The 14,143-nt window shown below is 63.1% G+C and overlaps 1 protein-coding gene across 6 annotated transcripts in view; it reads right to left on the bottom strand.

The window, feature by feature from the left end:
• The window catches only part of KIAA0930 (KIAA0930 ortholog), a 36,700-nt gene that overhangs the window by 1,651 nt on the left and 20,906 nt on the right, over positions 1–14,143 (bottom strand). For 3 of the 6 annotated variants that reach the window (XM_055329060.1, XM_055329059.1, XM_055329058.1), the window contains exons 2-9: positions 11,146–11,297; positions 6,862–6,987; positions 6,674–6,751; positions 6,082–6,183; positions 5,045–5,185; positions 4,326–4,520; positions 1,450–1,612; positions 178–336 (exon numbers count right to left, since the gene is read on the bottom strand). In XM_055329060.1, coding sequence (XP_055185035.1) covers positions 178–336; positions 1,450–1,612; positions 4,326–4,520; positions 5,045–5,185; positions 6,082–6,183; positions 6,674–6,751; positions 6,862–6,987; positions 11,146–11,297 — 1,116 coding nt within the window. Of the gene's footprint in view, positions 1–177; positions 337–1,449; positions 1,613–4,325; positions 4,521–5,044; positions 5,186–6,081; positions 6,184–6,673; positions 6,752–6,861; positions 6,988–11,145; positions 11,298–11,529; positions 11,620–11,795; positions 12,122–14,143 lie in introns of those variants that run through there. The other 3 variants (XM_055329061.1, XM_055329062.1, XM_055329063.1) reach the window with 3 other exon arrangements.

Below are 14,143 nucleotides of genomic sequence, written 5' to 3'. Positions count from 1 at the left end.
CCGAGCCAGGGGTCTGCAGCCCCTCACGTGGACAGGCGGGCCCCTCGAGCTGTGAGATGGGGCCCTGGTTCCCCAGAGCCTCATCCCTGGTCCTGAATGTGGGGACCAAGAGCCCTCCGCGGGTGTCTGCCAGGCTCCAGCTGGGCAAAAGGGGCTCGTCTCCCTCACCCGCATTACCTGTTAAAATCCGATGCAGCGGCAAAGTGACGTAGGTCAAGTGTGCATAGAGAAGGAAATTTCCATCTGCTCTGTTCAGCTTCAGCCAGGATCCGACGAGGGACCGCCCCGTGCCAGACAGGGACCGAGAGCGCAGGTTGGTGGCGTTGTGCAGATCCGCTGCAGGGGAGGGGACTGGGTCAGGGTGTTCTCCTGGGAGGACCGAGAACACCTCCCACCCCAGACCCCCCATGGGCCCTCTGCTGGCAGCCCCTCCACACCCCTGCCCCATCCCCGGCCTGTGACCGCCCCCCTCCCTCCTGCCTATCCAGCCCTGCCCCTCCAGCTGTCCCTGCCCCCTCTTCCTTGCCCTGGAGGGTCTCTTCCGTGGGGCCTGGTTGTTGCCACAGTTACTTCTCTGCTCCCTGTGACCCCATCTCTCACTGGGCACCAGAGTGAGCAGGGCCCGGGGCAAGGCAGGGAGGACCCATCGCCGTGACCCCCTCTTATGGGTCGGCCGGGGAGGCAGGCTGGGGGTTCTCAGCCCCTTCCTACTGGTCTGGAATGGAGCCCGGGTGGGGAAGGCACTCGCCCGAGCGCACACAAGAGCAGGTCAGGGCCAGGGCCGTCTGTCTCTGGGACCCGGTGCTCAGATGAAGGACAGGTGTGTCTGTGCTGTGGCCGTCCCCTCAGCCCCGTGGCACACACACGTGGCACCCAGAGTCCAGTGCCCACACCTTGTCTCTGCCGGCAGCCCCCCTCCTACAGTCCCTTCTCCACAGGGACGGCTGAGTGGTATTTACATGCCCGGATCTGATTTTGTCACTCCCTTGCTTAGACGCCCCCCTCCCCCACGGCTTCCTGCCGCTCAGATGCAGGTGCCTCCTGCCCTCACCACCTCACCAGCTGCAGGGCGGGCACCGTGCAGGGAGGAGCGGCGGGTTTGCTGGGAGGGCCTGCAGGGCAGGTGTGGGCTAGCCTGGGACCCCCAACCCCGGCTCCAGGCCGAGAGGCCCCAGGGACAGCCAGCCGGAGGGCGCCCAGCAGGAGCTCAAGCAGCAGCCTCACGTCCTGAAAGGCAGCAGTGAACCAGAGAGCTCATCTCCCACCAGGCAAGGATTTCTGGAACCCTCTGCGTGGAGTGGTTGGACCGTCAAGGCCGGGAGACGTCTTCAAGCCTCCTATGTTGATAGCCGAGCTCACAGATCGGGGCCCCTCGAAGCCGGGATGTCCGTCTGCCCGACCATGGCTCCACCCTCAGGCCCTGCGGGCACCCGGCACCCTGTGGCTCACCCCCACCGTTGTCCTCACGGAAGAACTCCTCGCTGTCGTTGGCCGAGTGAGACTTCTTCATCTCGGCAATCCGGTTGCGGGGCACCTTCCTCTTGAGAGAAGGGGAGAAGAAGGCGGGCCGGTTGTTGCGCTCCGGGGTGGGTGGCGTGCTGAAGGAGGTCACCTGCGGACAAGTAGCCGTAGTCACCAGCACAGCCCGCCTACGCCGGGACCCCGATGCCACCCACTGGGGGCAGCCTCCCTGGGGCTGGGGGCCAGCAGGGGCCAGTGCCAGCCTGGGGCAGGGGTGATGGGCTCGCCAGCAGGTGCCCTCCGGGGGCCCCAGCTGCGGCCCCACCACGGCCCCCGTGTCCACGGAAGCCTCCCAACCACCGCACCAGACGGGAACTGGTGGGAAGCCCATCGGACCGACAAGGAAGGAACCACAGCTGGGACCGCAACCTTGACCTGCCCAAGGTCGTCACCCACAGGAGGGGGCAAAACCGGGATCCGGCCCAGGTCCTCTGCCTCCCCCGCCATGCTCCTCACCCAGGCTCCCCCTGTGGCTGAGATGCCCCTGCCCACCCAGCACCCTCTCAGGGAAGTGCAATGGCGAAGCGTCCCCTCCTCTCTCGTAACCACACTGTTCACCAAAGGTTCTGCACAGCCACGCAGGGTCAGGCAGGAGCAGCACGAGGGACAGACAGGCACACGACACCGCACCCTGCCCTCAAGGAGCTCACAGTCTGCTGTGGGGCGACAGACGCGCAGAGTGACAAGCACAGACTGAAGGCCGGTGGCCAAGACAGAGAAAGGGAAGCACGGGGTACAGGGGAGCACAGAGCCAAAGGGGTCCACAGCCCAGGAAATCAGGGAAGGCTTCCTGGAGGAGATGTCGCTTGAGCTGGGTCTTGAAGGACGAGTAGGAGTTCGCCAGGTGAAGAAGGGGGGGAAGGGCGTTCCAGGCGGAGGGAACTTGGCCCCTCTCCTCCCTCCTCCCCATGCAAACAAGAATCTGAGGACAAGGCGAGCTGGGACTGGACTTCACGAGCCCCGTCAGCCTCCTCGTCACGGCTTCCGACATCCACCAGAGTCCCGGCGGCCGCTGGGCTCCTGACGGTCCTCCCACAAGCCAGGGAAGGTTTTTAGAAGATAGAAAAAAAACAAAACACCAGAAACCACAATACACACAGAGTCTGCATTTGTCATGAGCTGGTGACACGTGACCCCTCTGGAAAAGGGGGGACAAGCGACAGTAAACATGGAGGGGTGGTGGTGGCGAGGGCCCGAGCAGCCCCCAGGAGGCCAGGCCCCGACACTGGCAGCTGCGTGACCCCGGGCAGGTCCCTTCCCCTGACCCCGGGCCTCCCTGCGCCCTGAGCAGGGCGCCGGCTCCTTCACCCCCAACTCCACCCAGGGAGGGCGGGATGATCACCCCCGCGGGGCACATGGGAAGAGCCAACCCAGGCAGGGCTGCTCATGTGTCTGCCATCGTTCTGCAGCCATCGTTCTGCAGCCATCGTTCCCTCCAGCCTGGAGCCCAGGCCACATCTTCACCGGGACTTCCACATACACATTCTGCGGGGCCTCGGTGAGCAACTGAGGCCAGGGAGGAGAAGGAGACTCCCCTCCTCGGAAATCTATAAGCAGCCACGACTTGGAAGACGAGAGAGGCCCCTGCTCAGAACCCTCGCCCACGTCTCTGCAAAAAGGTTGCACTGATGGCTTTTACTCAATCACATTCGTTGCAGAAGGAACAAAACCACAAAGGACATAAAGAAGAGGAAGGAGCGTGCTCTGGGACTACCTGGGGGAGGCGGGGCTCACAGTTTTACACAACTGAGTCTAGCACACACCTGCTGCCTCGCCTGGGGCACATCAGCACTGCGGCGTGCACGTTACATCGTTCATAGCCTCTCCCCCGGCCCATCACAGCCCAGGGGGGCGAGTGGCCAGGGAAGCACCCTGAGGGGCACACCCACGCCAGGTGCTGGGTGCTAGCAGCCCCCCGGGCCTCCCAACACGGTGCTCCCCGTCTCTGGAGAACACAGGCTGACGCTTGTCCCAGGTCACACAAGCGGCAGCACCCAGGCTCCCGCCCGCACGGCCTCACCCCCAGGCTCTTTCCTGTGGACGGACAGCCTGGCCAAGGCTGCTTCCCTGCCCCCAGCATCCCCGCTCACCTGTCCCCTCCTGAGACCCCCAGGTCTAAGCAGCCCCTGGGCCGAGCCAAGCAGGGCAAAGCAGCCAGCGGGCTAGACACTTCTTCCCCTGGGAATAAAGCTGCCACTGACCTCAGCGTCCCACCCTGGGGAAGGATGGTGGCCTAGAAAGAGCAGAGCTCAGAGGCTTGGGGCTGTCACATGACAGCCGTGGGACCTGGGGCAGCACTGCTGAACCCGGGCAGCCTGAGTTTCCAGGTCTGCACACAGGAACACCCTAGTCTCCTCATGGGGCTGCCACGGGGACACCTTGTAAACCAGTGGGCCGGGCAGAGGGAAGAGCCAGGAAGGACCTTGTGTCCTCTCGCTGACCTCACAGGGCAGGAGGGGAGACTAGCTCGTCGTCATCCCCGGGACACTGCCCAGGGAAGGCCGGTCGTGTGCGCACCGTGCTCAGCCTGCAGGCCCCCCGAGGAAGGTGCCAGGACCAGCGCGGGCTCCCCTTGGGCTCTGTGCAGCTGCGGCAGCAGCTCTGGGAGGCAGAAAGAGCCCCGGCCCTCGCAGACCTGCTGTGTGACCTTGGGCAAGTCACTGCCCTCTCTGAACCTTAGCCTCTCCCCAGAGGGTGGGGATGACGACTTCTACCTCAGGGGGGGGGGGACTGTAAGGATCAGGGAGGCGGTGGGAGGCGGATCCGAGGGACAGAGGCCCCTCCCCGAGCTGCGCAGCCCTTACCCGCTCATGCATGGGTGAGGCCGGGCTGGAATCCTCTTCGGTCCCGCAGGGGGACGTGTCACCAGTAGACACACGGCTGACTGCCATCTCAGCATGACCCTTGCCCTGTGGCCCCTTCATGCGCACAAACTCCATGTTGTTGTACTTGTAGAAGCCGAACGACATCTTCTGTGCCATGCGGGCAGCCACACTCACCTGCGGGCAGGTGCCACATGGCCCAGGTTAGCACACGTAGGGATGGCCTCTGCCTGGGTACACAAGTCGCTAGGGCTGCCCACATCCCTCGGGGGGAGCAGACCTCGTTGACCGGGGCAGGGGCACCCCTAGGAGGCAGGGTAGTGCTGGGATGCCTAGGGCTCCGGAGGACGCTCCTCCCACTGCCCCATGATCCCCGCCTCCAGGCCCAGCATCAGGCTGGGGACAGAGCCTGGCCCCGAGGAGCCTGAGGCCACCCCCACCCCTGTCCTCTCCTGGGAGGGGCCAGGGTCAGGAGGGTGCTGGGTGCAGGAAAGCGGTTCCTCCCCCTTTCCACCACCAGGGTCAGTTTCGGGGGTGCTTGCTCGGGCTGCGGCCTCCTGTCCCTCAGGTCAGGTGTGCCCAGACGAGCGAGATCACATGTAGGGCAGGCCCAGGGGCCACAGGTGCTCTGGGGACGGGCAGTCGCGGCACGGAGCTGGGCAAGGACAGAGGGGCCGTGGGGGGCCCAGCCTTGCGCTTACTCGGTTGTCGTACACCTTCTTCAGTGCCTCGTAGCGGATGGAGCCCTGAAAAATGACCCCCTGGAACATGTTGGTTTTGTCACTGGCCACCAGCTCCACACAGACCATCTCTCCTTCCCCCACCGTCATGTCGCTGAACACCTGGGAAGGGGAACAAGGGGGACACGGGGAAAGTGTCAGCGGTCCAGCACCCAAATGGCAGCCGGGCTCCCAGGCTCCACGTCCTGCCACCTGCCAGGGTCACCGAGTCACCACTCCAGAGCCTGGCGTTCAGACCCAAACACAAGGTCCCGCAGATTTGGATTCAAATCTCGGCTCTGCCATGACCGGGCTGTGCCATGACCGGGCTGTGCCAGCCTGGGGATGGCACTCGGTCCCCTGAGCCTAACGTGCTTCGAGGCACCATCAAATAGAGAGGAGACCCTGAAACACAGGCTCCCTTGTTTGTGAGTCTTCCCTGGGGTCGTGACAGCCTCTAGGTGGGGACAAGCACCACTAGGGGGATCTCAGAGAGCAGCTGGGCAGGAGTTGGCAGGGGGTGGGGGGAGGGTGCCCCACATTGCTGGGGTGAGTCACTTTCTGCTGTGAGTCCCGTTTTCCCAGCCTGAAAACAGAAGCTTGGCCAAGAAACTTCCACAGCCCCACCCCTGACACCCCAGCATCTCTCAGCGTGGAGGCACTTGTTTGGAGTTTAATGGCCATACTAATGACTCCTCCTGCCCAGGCAGCACTTTTTATAGGAATTTATGACACACTCTCCTGTTCACGAGCTCATGTGATCTTCGACCCGGATGGGTAAGTAGGACACATGATCATGACGCTCGTTTTACAGAGGAGAAAACAGGCTCAGAGCTAGGGAACACCACTGGCCCCAGCCCAGCGCCAGGAAGAGTGGGAGACACACGGGTAGGAGTTGGGAGCGCCCCATTCCCCCCAGCTCTCGCCAGTCTGCAAGGGTGTGAGGCCAGAGGGGGGCCAGGTTCTCGCACCGCCGAGGAGGGGCCTCGGGAACACACAGCTGGGCACGAGCTGCTCACCTCCTCAAAGCTGTCGATCATGAAGAAGATGTTAGGGTAGCTGATCTTGGACTCTTCCCCCTTGCTGTCCATGGGGTGTTTACTGGGGGACGCAAACACTTGCTGAAAGGAAGATAGATTGCAAAGACTGAATGAGGCCCTACCCTGCACCCAGGCCCACAGCGACTCTAGGGACAGGTCACGGTGCTCCCACTGCTCAGAGCCAGGCCAGAGCCTCAGGGAACCGCTCAGCAAGGAGCTGCTTGGGATGACCTGGTTCAGTGCTCCTTGCAGGTGACACAGGACCCCACGAGTAGGATGGGCTTCTGCTCAGACTGGCACCTCAAGGCAGGGAAGTGAGGAGGAGGAGGGTAGGGAGGAGGAGGGGGATGGGAGGGATTGAGGAGGAGGAGGGGGAAGGAGGAGGAGGAAGTAGCAGGAAGGGGAGGAGGGAGGGAAGAGGCAGGAAGGGAGCGGAGGAGGAGGAAGAGGAGGAGGAGGAAGCGGAGGAAGCAGGAGGGGAGGGGGCAATTGTCTCCCCAACCAAAACTCTGAGCAGCCACACAGGTGGCATTTCTGGGCTGAGCTAGCGGGAAGGAGGACCCACGCTTACCTGGGATTTCTTCTTATGGATGTGGATGTCCCCACCATCAGTGCGCGTGCACACGGCACATGTCACCATGTAATCCAGCTGGAAGAGAGCGCACAGGACGGGGAGCGTGGAGAGGTCTGCTGTCCCTCGACGCCCCCACCCACAGCCCTCCTCTCGGAGCCCTGCCCCCCACCCCCTCGCCCCTGTACCTTCTGCAGGATGAGATTCAGGCAGACGCTTTCCTCCCAGTCAATGTCAGGGTCACCGAGGCCCGGCAGCTTCTTGGAGTCCCGCCGGTACACCTCCACCTCCACCTCGGGCTCGGCCTCGGCCAGCTGGGAGGCCAGCGTGGGCACAGGTGAGTCCCAGCACCCGACCCACCCCACTCCTCCAGGACGAGCAGGTGCTCACAGACATGCCCCAGCCTCACCTCTCCATCCCTGGCTGCACCCCAAGGTGGTCCCTCAGCTGTAGCAGGCCCTGGGGATCCCGCCTCCGCCCCAGTCCCACCCCCCCACCCCACTTCCTTTCACCCCGCCTACCCAGAGGCAGAGGCAGGGGGCCCATCCACCCCATGGGGCCCAGCGCAGAAAGCCCCGGGTTGCTATGGTGACCGGGTACCAGCGCTGCAGGCTGGGGAGGGGAAAGGCAGGGGAGGGGAGGGCAGAGGAGGGGAGAGCAGGGGAGGGGGCGGAAGCGGCCCTGGAAGCGGCCCTGGCTTGCTGCAGAGAGCCCTCAGTGCGCAGGCGCCACAGCCCCCTCCCCCGCACCTGCTCTGGGCACAGAGGCTGCGGAAGGCTGTCCCCTCAGTCCTCGACATGTCCCTCCCTGCACACCCTGCACCCATCAGGCCTGTGGGCTCTCCCCACATGGCTGCCTGGCCCTCGCCCCCGGACACACAGACCCCCACAGTCCTCCCAGAGGGGCTGCATCACAAGGCACCCTGCACCGCCCCCAGCGGGAATGTCCTGCCACCACGGGGGCCCTCCCGCTGTCCTAGAGCATGAGGCCTGCGTCCCAGCTTCCTCTGCGGGGTCTCCCCCACGACCATTACTGAGCTCCTGTGTGTCACGCGCTATGCTGTCTGTCTGTCCACACAGACGACAGGCTCCCCAGGACAAGGCAGGCTCCCCAAGGACAGGGCAGGCTCCCCAAGGACAGGGCCTGCCCGAGTCACTCCTGCAGGAGGGGAGTCTGCACAGAGCTCACTGCCGTGTTCAGGGGAACATTCTAGCATGTGAATAGCTGGGCTGCCATATGCTCCTGTGGACTCAGGCTCTCCTGACTGGCCTCAACACCCTGGAACCTTCCAGAAGTCTGCACACAGTCCCAGGACTCCTGCTCCAAATTGCTCAGTTCTGGATCCAGGGAATCTCTCTTCCCACCTGCTCACCTGGACTCTCCCTTCTCCTGCCTGCCTCCTAGAGAATGTAAGGCTGGGCTGGGCTAAGACCATCCCTAACTGGGGCGGGGGTGGGTCCGGCTCTCCTGGCGCCAAAACTCAAGGTCCAGCTGAGTCTCAGATCCTTATTAGAGCCCCTGGTCTCAGCAGGCTGCCTTTGGAAAAAAGATCAAAATTTTGACCCCCCACCAAAAAAAAGAACCCAATGTCTGCAATGTCATCTCCAGCAGATGTGGACAGGTCAGCATGGTGCAGGCTGCAGGACAGAAGCCACAGCCCTGCACCCCCTCCCCAACTGCCCCTGGGCAGAAGGGCTCCCAGTTCCAGTCTTCTGGCAGCCGAGCTGTAGCAGTAGGAGCCTGTGCCCTGGGGCCGTGCCGAGGTAGGAGAGAGAGCCCACAGTAGGGGTCACTGGCGGTGAGGTTCCCTAGGTGCCCACCACCTTCTGTGGGGAGATGCTTGTGGTCACACCATCCCACACATCTGGCCTCCCAGGTGTGTGCAATGGGAGGACCTCAACCTCACTGAGCACCTGCCCAACCCCCTCCCAGGACAGGCTGAACCCCAGGGAAGGGCTGATTGGCCGGAGTCACCTGGCAAGTCAAGGAAGAGAAAGTTGGAAAAGCTGGTCTCCCAGCTGCACCCCCAGATAGGGAGGGCACGGTCACTCCCAGCTGCACCCCAGACAGGGAGGGCACGGTCACTCCCAGCTGCACCCCCAGACAGGGTGGGCACAGTCACTCCCAGCTGCACCCCCAGAAAGGACGGACACAGTCACTCCCAGCTGCACCCCAGACAGGGTGGGCACGGTCACTCCCAGCTGCACCCCCAGACAGGGTAGGCACGGTCACTCCCAGCTGCACCCCCAGACAGGGCGGGCACGGTCACTCCCAGCTGCACCCCCAGACAGGGCGGGCATGGTCACTCCCAGCTGCACCCCAGACAGGGCGGGCACAGTCACTCCCAGCTGCACCCCAGACAGGGGGGGCATGGTGACTGAGGAGCTCCGGGCCGGCCTCCCCAGGTGCTCAGCTCAGGGATCTCTCCACCAATACCTGCCCCTGCCAAATTCCACCAACTGGGGCCTTGTCTTCATCCCTCCCAGAGGGCACCCCTGCCCATACTGAATGCAGCCTGGGTCTCTGCCCACTGCCGAGGCTGCTCTGCCCAAGCCTCCACAGTCTCTGGTCACAGGTCCCATGGCCTGTCCCCATTCTCATCCTGCCAGACTTGGCTCCTCAGGTCCCACATCGTGGGACCTCCTCCTGGCACCCCCAACGGGCCTCCTGGCACCCCCGCCGTGCTCCTTCTTCCTGGCACCCCCAACGGGCCAGCTGCTGTGTCTCCCGCTGGTCCCTCCAGGGTGAAGCTAGCTCAGAGTTCTGTTCTAGACCTCTGTCACACTCTGGTCTCCTTCCTCAGGAGCCCCAGGCACCATCCTGGGTCCAACGGTCCTGAAGCTCTGCCTCCGGCCCTGGCTCATCTGCGGAGTTTCAGACAGCAGCTCCACTGCGGAGGACGTCGCCGTCTGGCCGTCCCACAGGCACCTAGGTCTCAGCCCGCCCAGCACTGAACTCTGTCCCCCTGTGACAGCCCGTCAGAGACCCGGCTGCGAGCTCGGGCCTTCCCTCTGGCCCATACTCAGTCACCCGAGCCTGCTTCCTCGGCCTTGCGTGCCGCCCGCAGACCACTCCCCTACACCCTCCCGCCTCGCTTCTGCTCTAACCCCTCCAGTCCTTCCTCCACCGACCACCCGACCACCCGAGGGCTTGCTAAATGGAACTGTGGCCACCTCCCCTTCCTTTCTCACGTTATCAAAGCTTCAGGGATCAATCCAAACTCCGAGGCCTGACCTTCAGCATCCATGTGATGTGGCCCATGCCTACCTTGTTTCCGCTCCCCTCCTTTCTACACCCGGGCCACACGGTACCACCACCAGCCACCTGAATGCACAGGGCATGGGGCTTTTACATGGCTTCAGGCCCACAGTCTGGGCCATGGTCCCTTCGGCTAGGAAAAGCCCTTTCTTCCTTAAAGACTCACCTCACCCAAGTGGCCTCTGGTGACCACATCTCTCCCTTCCCGTCGCTGGATCTACCCTCCCGTACTGGCTCTGCGATGCACTTCAGGGTCCCAGTGACCACACACAGTTCCCCAGCACCAGCTCAATGCCCAAGGACCCAGGCCAACCCTGGGTCTTCCGTGTGTCCTCCAGGCCAGCCGGGGAGCTCTCTGGCTCCCAGCATGCAAGTCACCGTGTCTCCTGTGCAGCAGGCACCAGGCCTGTCCATTTGCAGGACACTTAGGCCCTCCGTGTCAAGCTCCGAGAACAGCGATACAGCAGGGCAGGGCTCCACGCACTTGAGGCACAAGCCACAGCTCACAAGCTGCGGCCCAGGGGTCAGAGGGCACTGGACTTGGACCTCAGGTGGCTGCGAGCTCCAGACCTGCCTGCACAGCCTTCCCACTTCTGTGATTAAAGGGAAACAACGTGTTTCCCCGTCTGGCATACAAGTTGCTTGAACATTTTACAAACTAATAGCTTTTCTGAAAAACAGAAGGAAACTCGGGAAGGTTGTTTTGTTAACTCCTCCACACACTGAAACGTACTGGTCAAAACAGCTCAGGTGAGTCACTTCCTCCCCGAGGGCCTGGCCTCCCCACCTGCCCCGTGGAGCTGCAGCACTGTGTCTGCTGCACGGTTAAGGGCTCAGAACTGCCGGGCTCCTCCTCATCTCTGACCCTGAGCGTCCTGCCCGTGGCCCGGAGGACCCTGCACTCTGGGCTCCATCAATATACTATTAGGAGGGGCTGGCCAATGCACCTCCCTCTGGCCCTGTCTCCTCAAGGGGACAACAGTGATGTCAGTCACAGCCTCTCAAGGTCCTGGGGAGGATCAAGAGGAACGTACATGCCCCACCCCCGGCTGACATGTGCCACCGTCTCCACACGGCTCCTGGTGCCCAGTAGGTGCACAGTGAACATCATTCTCCCCTGGGAAGTGCACGAGGAGGACTGTGGGGTGGCCACCTGGCCGGCTAGGGGCAGACCCTGCACGGCCGCCTGGCTGGGGCCGGAGGGGGCTGCTCACCTTCCTCCCGTCTACGCTGCCCTCGCCGCCCGGGTAGGCCAGCTTCCGGCGCACGTAGAAGAGCATGTCATCCTGCCGCGGTGCCCATTTCTCCATGAAGTAGGTAGAGAACATCCAAGTCCAGAAGACGATGCGGTCATCCTTAAAGCACCCTGCCGAGGGAGGCCAGAGAGGAGTGAGAGAGGACGGGTCACCTGCGCCCCCCACCCTGTGACCTTGGCCACGCTCGGCCCTCCCCTCCCCCACCCCCCACCCGCACGTCTGGTTAGAGGTCTGCTGGGGCTCTGGCATGTTCAGAGTCCCCCACCCCATCCTCCCCCTGCCCCCACGGCCAGCCAGGGGACAGGGCTCAAGGACACGGCCCAGCAGGCCCAACGCCTGCACCAGCAGAGCCGAGAGTCCCGGCGACTCGGGCGTGGATGAATCAGCAGCTTCTGGGGAAGGAGAGCCGGGGCGAGAGGCAGCGTCACGGGCTGTCTGGGCTGGGAGCTGGAGGCTGGCACCACCCTTGGCCGGCATCCCCCACCCCCACCCCCACCCCCGGCTGCGGCAGTTCCCACGGAGAACCCCACTTAAAGGAACAGCTGCACCAGTGCCAAGCAGCCCGGCTGCCACTGCAGGAAGCAGGGAGGGCGCCCCCCCTCCCTCACCCCTGCCTTTCATCAGCCAGATTTGTTCTCCCCGATCTTCTTCGTGGGGCCTCCTTAGTACAAACACTGTCTTCAGGATCAGTAAATCTCTGTCCTAATCTCTCCCCACAGGAGGAAGGAAAGCCCGCAGGCTTGGGTGACAAAGACCTGGCTTCTGCTCCAGCCCCGCCCCTTGCTGGGTGCCGGCAGGCAAGCAGTGTGGCCTCTCTGGTCCCCAGGCTCCTCACAGCCCCCCAGGGAACCGGGGGGCAGAGCCTGCACCCCGCTCTCCAGGTCGACAAACAAGGGCTTCCTCCCTTTCTGGGCAGAGCCCATGAAATTTCAAGACTGGGGACAGAGCTATGGCTTTATAAACTCAAAATGTTACACTGTTTTGTTTTTGTTTTTGTTTTAAATTAATTAATTTATTTTTTAAGTGTTACACTGTTGCTGGTTTCTCCCTCTCTTCTCCGGAAAATACTTGACCACTGTGACCTGGTCCTCCTACTTGGGTGCCAGGGCCTAATCCTCGCACTTAGAGATGGGGAACCTGACAGCCACGTGTCACGGGCAGGTCAGTGGCCCAACCAGGACCGTCAGGTCCCCTGACTTGCCTCCTGGGGGCTCAGCCATCAGCTCTGGAAGACTGTCGCTCACAGAGAACCCCAGGCTTTGCTCATCTCAGCCACACCTCCACCAAACTGCCCTGCCCTCAGCCGGGCCTGTGGCCACCACACCCCCTTGCCCTGCTTGGCTCCCAGGCGGAGGAGGACAGAGGGGGGTCTTCTGATCCGCCCTGAGGCTCCCAGGTCCCAGGCAGAACCAAGGCCCCTGCCTGTCATCTCACATCATTGGATGACAGACGATGCCCACGCTACAGACGGATCCCCCGCAAAGTGAGCAAAGGCGCCCTGTGAGTCCTGGAAAGCTCCCCAGAAGCAACTCTGGCTACGATGAGCAGAGGCCACCCTGCCACCCGCCCCAGGGACGCAGAGGTTCGCTATCAGTGTCCGTCCTGGGGGCCAGGCCCTGCCTCCCGCAAGCGATCCCTTTCGTTATGCTAACAGAAGCAACCCCCTAGTAACCTAGTGCTGGCTGGGCGCCCAGTCAGCGTGGATGAGGATGAGCAGAGCATCGGAGGTGATGCGTTGACATGCCTGCCACCTGTCGGCCCGGGCAAGAGTGCCACGCGGGTTGTTGCCTTCAGCTGTCTCAGAGCCCTGTCACACTGCCTCCTGCACAGAGCACACCGACCCCCAAGAGGTTCAAGGACGCGCTCAAGTTCGCAGTGTTAGAGCCTGCTGAGGCCCTCAGACCCGACAGACCCCACACTCAGGCTCGGCAACCTGGCGACATGAAGGGGCCAGATGCTCAGCACAAACTGCCTGTGAGCAGCTGCCCTGGCCTGGAGTGCAGTGGACGAGACGGCCTCCCAGCCTGGGGACAAGGGGCCTGGGTTCAGGAGTGAAGTTCTGGACGTGGCACAAGATATGCACCGGACTGCTCTCTATTATCCTTCGCGCCCAGCGGGGGCCACTCGAGGTCCCGTTTCCCTGCTTTACGGTGCTAAGAAGGATTTCCCCACAGCTCATCCACCCGGGTCCCTGAGGAAAATGTGCAGGCCCAGGACCCTGACCCAGGCCGCCCTCCCAGGGTCCCCCACCCTCTCTGAGTGACACCCACACAAGATCTGAGAGGGGCCGGTGCCAGGCCTGGGCTGGTTCCACAACCGCTCCCCAGCAGACCTCCTAGTAGCCGGGTGGCCGTCAGCAAGTCCACACGCCAAGTCCTCCCCACCCGCACTGCCAGCCTGGGCCCAAGCCAGCACCCCTTCGTGGGGACACCTGAGCGGCCCTTCCACTCCCGCCCCGCAGCCCACCCTCCACACCACAGCCCCGGGATCTTTATTTAAGGACCTTTTCCTGCCCTCCCCCGCCCCCTTAGAACCTTTCCATGGAATTCAGAAGAAAACCCAGTTCTCGCAAACACTCCACACCAGCCCCGTCCCTGCTCCACCCGGGTCACCGGTCACCAGCCTGTGTGCTGACCCAAGCACCTGCCGCCCCCTCCCCGGCGCATTTGTACCTACTGCTCTGCAGCCGACACTTCTTGCCCCGGGACCCCTGCCCAGGCAGCTCCGCACAGCTTCCCAGTCACAGCTGAAAAGTCACCTCTTCGAGGAACATCTCCTGACCCCATACTGAACGTGGCCCCAGGCATCTGTCACGGCACCTGGTTTTACTGCTGTCACAACCTTCTCACCCCTGGTGTTTTCAGGGCTCTCTGCTGCCTGTGCCGCACAGCATGAAAGCGTCCCAGGAGCCAGGACTGCGTCTTGGCCACCGCCAGACCTCAAAGCCCACGAAAGT

The sequence above is a fragment of the Nyctereutes procyonoides genome, unplaced genomic scaffold (assembly GCF_905146905.1).
Source record: "Nyctereutes procyonoides isolate TBG_1078 unplaced genomic scaffold, NYPRO_anot_genome, whole genome shotgun sequence".
NCBI lineage: Eukaryota > Metazoa > Chordata > Mammalia > Carnivora > Canidae > Nyctereutes > Nyctereutes procyonoides.
The sequence above is the reverse complement of the archived record's forward strand: the minus strand, read 5'-3'. Positions and strand labels throughout refer to the sequence as shown.